General features: G+C 38.3%; 2 protein-coding genes across 4 annotated transcripts; one reads left to right on the top strand and one right to left on the bottom strand.

Moving 5' to 3' along the window:
• Nucleotides 1-1,471: 1,471 nt before the first annotated feature.
• On the top strand, nucleotides 1,472-4,232 carry LOC105116331 (mannan endo-1,4-beta-mannosidase 7-like). Its single transcript, XM_011013639.1, has 5 exons — nucleotides 1,472-1,897; nucleotides 2,013-2,207; nucleotides 2,543-2,665; nucleotides 3,095-3,297; nucleotides 3,514-4,232. Exons 1-5 carry the CDS (start codon nucleotides 1,574-1,576, stop codon nucleotides 3,974-3,976), a joined length of 1,308 nt encoding a protein of 435 aa, XP_011011941.1. The 5' UTR covers nucleotides 1,472-1,573; the 3' UTR covers nucleotides 3,977-4,232.
• A 1,181-nt stretch (nucleotides 4,233-5,413) lies between these two features.
• Nucleotides 5,414-9,486, bottom strand: LOC105116330 (uncharacterized). Of its 3 annotated transcripts, none has more exons than XM_011013636.1 (4): nucleotides 9,128-9,486; nucleotides 7,803-8,662; nucleotides 6,848-7,291; nucleotides 5,414-6,203 (listed from the first exon to the last, which is right to left on the bottom strand). In XM_011013636.1, the coding sequence occupies exons 2-4, from the start codon at nucleotides 8,656-8,658 to the stop codon at nucleotides 6,025-6,027; spliced, it is 1,479 nt and encodes a 492-aa protein (XP_011011938.1). In that variant the 5' UTR covers nucleotides 8,659-8,662; nucleotides 9,128-9,486; the 3' UTR covers nucleotides 5,414-6,024. The 3 variants fall into 3 exon arrangements, with proteins under 3 accessions (XP_011011938.1, XP_011011940.1, XP_011011939.1); XM_011013638.1 differs by lacking the exon at nucleotides 9,128-9,486 and adding an exon at nucleotides 8,976-8,994; XM_011013637.1 differs by lacking the exon at nucleotides 9,128-9,486 and having other exon boundaries at nucleotides 7,803-8,941.
• Between the last annotated feature and the right edge of the window lie 279 nt (nucleotides 9,487-9,765).

Genomic DNA, 9,765 nt, shown 5'->3' with positions numbered 1-9,765 from the left:
TAGGAAAGATCTCTCAAATCTCTTCAGATCCAAATTAATCTGCCGGTTCCCAACTGACAAAATTACACCACAAAAATTAATAGAACGATGTCATTTGATAAACAATGTAGTGATTGCCCTTCAATTGTCATCTGGTGCTCTCTCTCTTTATTTTATGCTGCAATTCCTCTTGCCTGAGATTTGGTCCGATGGGTCTGTCTTATCATGACGATTCCATATTCTTGAACTTAGATCATTGACAGAGTTTGATATCTTGATGGGAGCCACAAACATGGAAGAGTGCGAAGGAGAGAACAAGTAGGAATGAGAGCATCGGCACATGCAAATCACCATGGCATTTAATGAGTGATGACCCTCTAAAGGCTAAAATGACAAAAATAGTAGGACCATGCACATGGGCAAGCGATCCTGCAGCTCACATGGGCAAGATGGAGACGTCAAAAGCACCAGATTTCTGAAAAAGGACTTGCAGAAGCTACTCCATAAAGTTACATACACGAGGTTCTTTCTTTGCTGAGCATGGTAGAAGGTAAATGATAGGCCTGCCATGCTCTTCAGGCAAAGCTAAGCCCCAGAGGAAATCCCGGCGAAAGGATACTGGTGCGATCTTTTTTGCTGCTTAATGGCTATTAATTATATCGCCAGCTTTTAGTTTGAGGAGATGGAAAACACTTATCAAGTAGTTGGTATTGCTAACTGTACCAAATATGCACGACCATGGACCAGGTTTGCTGGGTGCAAACCATCCCATAATAAAAGCAAACAGGTGACTACCTAAGAGATGCAATAAAATGGGGATTAAAGGAGTAACCAGCGACACTTAAAGAAAGACACCAAATGCTTTTTATAGGGAAGAAAAGATGGAAGCAGCAGTAGAGGAATTTAAACTAGTACGAAATTTGGGACCTTCTTTTTGAAAGCAATGCATCAAGTGGCTGTGATAGACCAGAATTGATGGAGCTTAGATCTACGATGGTGTTATGAAATTAACAATTTAGTTGTTGGGCAGAAATGGTCATTTATTGCATAGCGTTGCACCATTTCTTTCCACTTTACACGCTTTAAGGATGATCTCGTTTTCATTTCCATGTTTTTCTTTCTCGTTCTTCGTACCGAAACCCCACTTTAATATTAAATAAATAAATAAGATAAAATAATATAACAAAATTATCATGTTAAAATCCCTCTGTATTTTATAAATAGTACACGAAGATAAATTTAACAAGATTTATTTAATAATTTTAATTATCTAAAATAATATGTTTCTAAATTTTATTTGACCTAAAATTATACAACGATATTTTTTTTTATATCTTTATAAAATTTCAGCTAAATTTAATATACAATTTAAAAAATATATTGCATCTCGTAAAATTGATAATAATATATTTTAAAGCAAATTCAGAATTCACTTGATTTGCGTCTTATTTATTCTGTTTTACGTTGCTGAAAAAAAAAAAAAAAACCTTGTCTGTTTCTCTATCGACAGTTGCTTGTAGTCTTTTGATGATCTTGAAGTGTTTAAAGACAGAACTTCTCTGAACTTTTAAACGGCAAACCCTTAAAATTTCAGATGACGCTTTTGGCTTTGGCTCTTTTACTAGTCGTCTTGATCCATCAAGGATGTTTTCATTTCCATGTTGAAGCAGGAGATGGTTTCATTAGAGCTAGAGGAGTGCAGTTCTTGTTGAATGGTAGCCCTTACTATGCAAATGGCTTCAATGCTTACTGGTTGATGTATACAGCTTCTGATCCATCCCAGAGATCAAAAGTTTCAGCTGCATTTCGTGAAGCAGCTAGCCATGGTCTCACTGTGGCCAGAACTTGGGCTTTTAGTGATGGTGGTTACAGACCTCTACAGTACTCCCCTGGATCCTACAATGAACAAATGTTTAAGGTCTCTTGAAAGTTAAATTCTTTTTAGCTATGCTTGTTCTTATAAATCTTCAAAAATCGCAATCTTGCTTAATTATTTCGATTTTCATCTGTTTTTCCTTTTACAATTTGTAAAGGGGCTGGATTTTGTTGTAGCTGAGGCTAGAAGTTATGGGATCAAGCTCATTCTGAGCTTTGCTAACAACTATGATAGCTTTGGAGGGAAGAAGCAGTACGTAAACTGGGCAAGAAGTCGAGGGCAGTATCTGTCATCTGATGATGATTTCTTCAGGCACCCCGTTGTCAAGGGTTACTACAAGAACCATATAAAGGTCAGAGTCCTTTCTCCCTAAACTCACTTTTCTTTCTCGGATTTTAAGATGCGTTCTGTTTTTATGTTGATCGTGTATAGAATCTGTATGCATATGGATTCCTCTTTTTTCCCTCGTAGGCGTTCGTGGCATGAATTTCTACAAATTTGTATAATAGATTGAAGAATCGGAAACTTGCCCGGATTTTTGTCTGATTTTTCTTAAAGTTTGAATGGTGTTTCCATAAGAGAATTAACTTGGTCATGAAGACGCGTTTCTGGATCTCTTCTGTTTATGAGACGTGATGCGTATAAAGTCAGTTATTAACTTATCTTAGATTACATTTTGTTTTGCAGACTGTTCTTTATAGATACAATAGCTTTACTGGAATTCGTTACAAAGATGATCCAACAATCATGGCATGGGAGCTTATGAATGAGCCTAGATGCACATCAGATCCTTCTGGAAGGACTATTCAGGTTCATTGACCTCACCTCTTCTTGTTGCCTTCTATTTTTTTCTTCGCTACCAGTAAATCTAGAGCCCTACCTTGTAGTTGTACGCTTCATTATTATAGTAACTAGGGCATTCTAGCTCTGGTTTACTTCCAACCGGCCTTGATGGATCCTTAGCATGCCCCCACCAAGTTTCATTGATTGCGTTTCTATTTGCACCTCAATTTTCTTGGTCCGCCTTGATTAGTGAACGTTTGGCAAAAAAAGGTTTACGTATCACCAGTAAATGACCTTTTACTTTTAGCCCCACCTTAGTAGGGGTAAGCCTTGATGAATTCTAGAGTTGCCAGAGCTTTAAAAGTAAGCCTTAATGAATTCACTGATTTCATTTAGAATGGTATACAAATGCACAAAATTCGTGCTTACTTTTGGTCTCTGTGCTTGTTGATATAGGCTTGGATAGCAGAAATGGCTTCCTTTGTGAAGTCAATTGACAGAAATCACTTGCTGGAAGCTGGGTTAGAAGGATTTTATGGACCTTCAACGCCACAGAGGAACAGACTCAATCCTGGTTTGAAGATAGGAACAGACTTCATAGCAAATAACCGCATCCCTGGACTTGATTTTGCAACAGTCCATGCATATCCTGATCAATGGTAACTACAACCTAATAAGAACTTAAGCGTTTGCTATACTCAAGAGAATCATATAGCGTTATGAAAGAGATCCATGACCTTTATATTGAGTCCTTGTGGAGCCAATACTGGTTAAAAACTCGGTAGCCGCACCAAAATGGCTAAATTAAGTAACCACACCTTAATTAGCCACACCGAATCTTTTTTTTATCTTACACGTTTTCTATGCTTGAACAGGTTTTCCAGCTCTAATGATCAAAACCAGCTTTCTTTCTTGAATAATTGGCTGGATACCCACATACAAGATGCACAAAACATACTTCGAAAACCAATTCTTATTGCAGAATTTGGAAAATCTTGGAAATACCCTGGTTTCAGCACATACCAGAGAGACCTATTGTTCAATACCGTGTACTACAAGATATACTCAACGGCTAAAAGAGGAGGTGCAGCTGCTGGAGGCCTGTTTTGGCAACTTTTAACTGAAGGAATGGACAATTTCCGGGATGGTTATGAGATAATCTTGGGGCAACCTTCCTCAACTGCAAATGTGATATCTCAACAGGCACACAAGCTTTATCAAATCCGAAAGATTTTTTTGAGGATGAGAAACGTGGAGAGGTGGAAGAGGGCAAGAGCCGCTAGGGCTAGGAGGCATCATTGGCGGGGTGGAAATGGAGGCAAGCGAATAGGAAACTGAAAGGATCGTGCCTTTCATGTGTGAAAACGTTTTGTGCCGAAGTACAAGCTGTTGTGTTTTGAGTGTAATCACAGTAAGGTTCTGTGGAAATGGCTCCTCTCTTAGAGATGAGTGTTTTCGTCCAGGAGAGTAATCAAGTCAAACACAGCAGTATTATACGAGAGCAACTTCTCAGTGTCTGTATTTTGATTCTTAACACTTTATTTTCATGGAAGGTATTGCCAAGACAGGCCTGATCAGGTCCAGTTACATCGTTGATTGCCTATCTTTTATATGCATACATTGTTAGGGATGTTTTTGGACCGAGTTCCCTCTAAAGAAAGGGGATCCTCTCCACGCTTAAAATGATGGTCAGACAACTCATAAAAGTGATCGTTGAAATGGTAATAAAAACAAGCCCAACTCACTCTACTCTACTCCTTCAAGCTCTCGCTCTCCCAAGCACCATCGTCGTCATCCTCCTGCTCGAGAGCTTTTTTGTTATCCGTCATGTCTTGCTACCCTTCACACGGTTCATGATAATCTGCTGCTTCTGGTGTTTACGCCTCGGCAGTTAGCAGGAATTAAGAAGGCATGCTACCCTTGTTTAATTGTTGTTTCTTAATAATCGTTTAGATGACAGAAAAACTGCATACAACCATAAAGCTTTGGAATTTTATTTGTCGGACCTTGTTTGGGCTCAAATATTGAGACATAAACCAGAGAGTTAATCAATTCTGCCCAAAAATGGGACATTAACTAGAGAGTTAATCTCTTCCTTCCTCCTCTCTTCTCTCCTTACCTTGCCCCACGACACCCTAGGATGATTTTATTTTATTTTTTAATGTTCTTGCTGTGTAAACAATGGGCTAAATTACCCAAAATTAACAATAGTTTTGGGTCAAACAAGATTTAGCCCTTCAACTTAAATTTTATGAACTAAAATTGTGCTCCTGCAGAACAAGGGTAGGCCACACTAAACAAGAGAAAAATGTCATTCTATGCAGGCAAGCATATCTAGTCATTCTATAGCAAGTAAAGTTTTATCAAAGAGAAATCAGATTACGGCCTTTCAAAACACTGAAGTCAGATCAAATTATGCAAGTTATAGCTTTGAACCATGTTCGGATTGCAAGAAAACTGTAGAAGAAAAAAAAAATATCAACATATAAGTCCAAACTAGCCCAAATGGCCTGATAACACAAAATTCCGAAACAGTAGAATCGCTAGTAACATGAAATTTGATAGTTTCTACAATCTATTTTACTAGGATCTCAACTAATTGTGGTTTTACATAATGTTTTGAATCTTTAAAGCGACAACCTTTTTTAATAACTACGTGATCCAACATATACCAGTACTCCCCGCACATGGACAGGATCACCATGTGTCAATTTCATTTCACAATCTATGAATCCATGTTTTATTTGGTCAATGGCTCGATAGCAACAAGCTGTAAGGCAGTAACAACATATACCTTTCTATCACCAGTTTAGTACATTTATGCATAATGCAAATGAACATCGAAACTCACCCCGGGCTAATAACATTAATGTATAGATTAGCATCCAAAATAATTCCTCCTAGGTTGAGACCCTTCTGTCAGGGATAACCACGTTCCAACATATCAATTCTCTTGACCTTAGTTTCATAGCTGCGGAGACTTGCAAGTGATACAACTTAAATACAGAACAAACTAAAATCAATGAGACTATTGGCCCTCCCCGGATAGAAAGCTCTCTTTCTAAAATGTTGAAAATGTTAGGATGGACCTGATGGTGTTCATGCAGGTATCAGCAAGGCCTTGAAAGCACAAAAAGGCTAGACATATGATTGCAGATGATCAATGACCCAGGACAAATTAATCACCTCCCAGATCACCAGTAAGGCAGTAATGAATTATTATGATGGTAACCCTGCAATCTAAGCAGGCAGTAACCCTGCAATCTATGCAGGCAGGAAAATTGCTAGGGACAAAAGCAAGAGGTTGATATTCACAAGATGGACTATAAAACCTTTTTATTCTCCTGTGACATGGCATCAGAGTCTATTGATTGATCAGATGCTCATCAATTAGCTGTATCATCATGCTCTGACGCATGAGAATCACTGGCAGAAGAAGATCCTCTCATTGCTGGGAGATATGACCATGCCAAGGCTGTTGTGCCCAGTGTAATTGCAACAGCAATTGAGCCCCAAATCCACTTCCGCCTCCCTTTCCTTACCTGCCTATTACGCCGTGCCATTTCTACAAAATAAGAAGCCATATATTACAAGACCAATAATCTAGCAATACATAGAATGGGGCTCCAATTAAAGCTAGTACACCTTAAAAAGCTATGAGATGAGCATGCTTACGACAGGAAATCTCAACAATTTTCTTAATTCGCTCTTGTTCAAAAGCTCCTCACTCTGCCCATTTAGAAGGAAAGGACCAATGTTTTCAAAGCAAAGCAAACTTGCCAATCAAATTGTACTACAGAAAACTGGTTAGGTCACTGGGTCCGGTCAACAGAACATACAGATAACTAGCCAGTCAATCTAGGACAGCAATATATGAACTGCTTAAATGTTGACAACAATGTTTCAAGCTTTCTAGTTGACTAGATCAACAAACTGAGCAGGAATTTCATAACCAGTTTCAACAATCCCTAGTAGCTATAAGCCAATTACTACCAAACCAGTTCCATCCTTCTAGGAGTACACCTAGTATCTTAGGTTTCTTTTCTTTGGGTCCAATAACTCACATGGTTTTAGAACATTGGCTTGAACCAACACACTAAGGAAATTAGAAACGTAGCTATAGTTTTTCTTGATTCCACAAGCACCCCAAGTTAAAAATAATGAGAACGCTGACAAAAGAAACCTTAAAACATTTAACAAAAATCTCACCTATGACTTCCTGGTTCCTCTGAGACATCTCTCGATTCACAGCCTCATAATAATGAAGTCGATCCCACAATCGAGTAATTTCAAAGTTCTTTTCTTCAATCTGAGCTTTCAACTCTATCTCTGCCTCAGCTTTTGCAATTCCCCTTCCTATAGATTCTGATACAAACCGAGCAAGATAGATTTGCTGGCAAATCTCCTCTGCAGGATTAGAATCTGATGGCTGATCATTCTCTGGCACATCAACAGGAAAAGCAGGGAGGGATAACCCTACCAGAGCTAATTCTTGCCTGATTCTCTGCCACTGGTTTTGCATATTAGTCAAAGCCTCCTCTGCTTGCTTCCGCTTCTCTATCTCCATCAACAAACTCAATCTCATTTCACGCAATTCAGCTCCACTGAGATGAGGAGAAGGAGATGGATGTGGCCCACTCTCAGATGATAGTTCTAGCAATAGTAATAAACAAAAGTGAGCTTCTGCATTCTGTTATGACTAGTACACATAAATTTGTTACACTACTAATTTTACTAAAAGAATACAGAGATAGTTATGGGAAATGATAACGCTTGAATTCCTGAATTTAAACAGCTGCTTATATTGTATCCATAAGAGTAAACAACCAAAAAATAAGGCAGAACCAAAATTTGCGTTCTTCAATAATAATAATAATATGCCAGAGTAAAGAGGTGATGACAAACAATACGAAGCATGCATATAGCAAAAGAAAAAACACAACAAAAAGTATAGAAGAGGTAAGAAGAGCAATGGCTCCCCCAGCACCATAGCATGCTATGAGATACTACTTAAATATGGCAGATTAAACGCAAGATGCCAAACAGCATGATGCATGAAAAAAACAAAAGGAGGGAAACGCACTATAACTTTTCCAATAACCAGATGATCTACCAAAGTAAAACAGACAGAAAGAATAGAGTACGACATGAACACCCAAGGTACCTTCCCAAGCATCATAAAACTCTCCCACTGGTATAGCTGCAGTAAGCTCCATAGAAGACTCAGCTGCGGTGGTGTCTTCAACATAGGTGTTACTAGTATAACTCATTGAGTCCTGTGGATCAAAGAAATCATCAACGTCTACATCTCGTTCCCCATTCTGCTCAGTTGGCTTCAACACATCCTTTTCCAAGGTAAAGTCCGTCCTTGTATTACTAGTCCCATGTTGCACAGTACCACTTGCTATTTCCCCATCAATCTTTCCATTAACATGCGCCGCGATGATAGTATCATGATGGACACCATTTACAGCATCCTCTTTACTAGGACTCCCATTTACAACATCCTCTTTGCTAGGACTCCCATTGACAACATTCAAAAGCTCACCTTCAACAGAACCAGGGATGAAAAAAGTAACTGAATGGCCATAACTTGAATCAACAAGCTCATTTTTTCCATTATCCACTTTCCCATTCACCTCATCTTTCTCCAATTCCTTCTTCCTAGAAGTTACATCATCCTCTGAAAAGCTCTTCAAAAGGCGTGGCCCACGTCGTTTATGATTAATTATATAAGGCGAAGGAGGAAATGAAGATGGCGAATCAGGGAGTGGGGTCGATTCCGGAGTTGCATACAGCGAAGGCGATATTTGAGGACGATTACCTTTCCTCTCTACCACCGACGCACTATTCCTCCTCTCTAGGTTTGATTTGGGTAAAGGTGGCTTCGATTTTGGTGGAGGAGGCTTCGGTTTCGGAACTGGATGGTTGTCGTCCGAACTAGGAACTGACTTGTCGACAAATTTTGAAGCTCCAGGTTCTAACAACCTATCCAAAGCTGTTGCAGGAAAAGATGGCATCCTTCTACAACACCAAATCAAAAATCAAAGTCAGAAACTTGAAATCAGAGATTAGTTAAGAAACTAACCCCAAATAAAATTCATAATCTAGAAGCTAAATAGAAAAACACAGGATTTGTCAAGTAAATAAGGGGAAATTAGTGGAAATGAAACAAATTTAACTTCGATTGATTACAGAATCACAAAATTCAAGCTTTAGATACAATTATTCAAAGCAGTACGTTAAAAATAAGAAATCATTTCTAGACAAGACAAACTTCTAGATTACAAAAATAAACAATAACAATTTAAAAAGAAAATAAGAAGCAAATTTCCACCCAGCTTTTTAGATGGCTGCACAAGCAAAGCAAGTGAACCCCAACTATGATTTTTAATAGAGACCAAAACGACACCGTTTTGGTAGCTGAAAAATGGTGTCAACATCAGGTGATGGTATTAAGAACGAGGAAATGAAGCTAGAAAAAATTACCTTGATAACGAAGGAGCTGAGAGAGAGAGAGAGAGAGAACAATAACCTGGGAGAAAACCTAAAAAGAAAAATCAGGTGGTGGTATTACGAGAGAAGAGAAGGATCAGGGAAGAGTCGATAAAGATTATTTCGTGCAGAAATAAAAAGAGAAGAAACGAAACGACATGATATTAGAAGGAGTGATAACATATGGTGGTGTCGTATCGTAGATTGAAATTCACGACTCTTCCCTGTCCTTGAAGAAGGGAAGAGAGAGCAGAGGCCGCTTGCTGCCCAAGTTTCTTGGGGTTTTTCCCCTTTTCTTTGTTATTGCAAAGAGACAGATAGCCTATCTCGTTTTTGTTCTCCGCAAATATTTGAATTGCCCTTCGGGTTACAAAATATCTCTCACACGTACTTCCCCCTTTTTCTGTATTTTTATTTTTATTTTTATTTTTATTTTCTCACGCAGCAGTTCAAATTAATTACCACCTTATTACCTAATTTACTATAGTTATTTTAAAATCGTTCCTCCCTACTACATCCTCCTCTTCTCTTGCCACTCGCATTATACGAGTTCATTTGAAGCATAAATGTTTAGATTGAAGTTATTTTTTAATGTATTTTTTATTTACAAATATATTGAAATAATATTTTTT

This window comes from Populus euphratica, unplaced genomic scaffold, assembly GCF_000495115.2.
Source record: "Populus euphratica unplaced genomic scaffold, PopEup_1.0 scaffold911.1, whole genome shotgun sequence".
Lineage (NCBI taxonomy): Eukaryota > Viridiplantae > Streptophyta > Magnoliopsida > Malpighiales > Salicaceae > Populus > Populus euphratica.
The sequence above is the reverse complement of the archived record's forward strand: the minus strand, read 5'-3'. Positions and strand labels throughout refer to the sequence as shown.

What these genes read in the sequence shown, in the direction of transcription:
- LOC105116330 (XM_011013636.1), bottom strand. Translation starts at nt 8,658, where the DNA reads ATGCCATCTTTTCCTGCAACAGCTTTGGATAGGTTGTTAGAACCTGGA. An exon ending in GTTTTATGATGCTTGGGAAG is followed by an intron (nt 7,292 to 7,802) that starts GTACCTTGGGTG and finishes TACTATTGCTAG; the next exon opens with AACTATCATCTGAGAGTGGG. An exon ending in GAGGAACCAGGAAGTCATAG is followed by an intron (nt 6,204 to 6,847) that starts GTGAGATTTTTG and finishes CTTATTTTGTAG; the next exon opens with AAATGGCACGGCGTAATAGG.
- LOC105116331 (XM_011013639.1), top strand. Translation starts at nt 1,574, where the DNA reads ATGACGCTTTTGGCTTTGGCTCTTTTACTAGTCGTCTTGATCCATCAA. An exon ending in ACAATGAACAAATGTTTAAG is followed by an intron (nt 1,898 to 2,012) that starts GTCTCTTGAAAG and finishes CAATTTGTAAAG; the next exon opens with GGGCTGGATTTTGTTGTAGC. An exon ending in CTTCTGGAAGGACTATTCAG is followed by an intron (nt 2,666 to 3,094) that starts GTTCATTGACCT and finishes TTGTTGATATAG; the next exon opens with GCTTGGATAGCAGAAATGGC.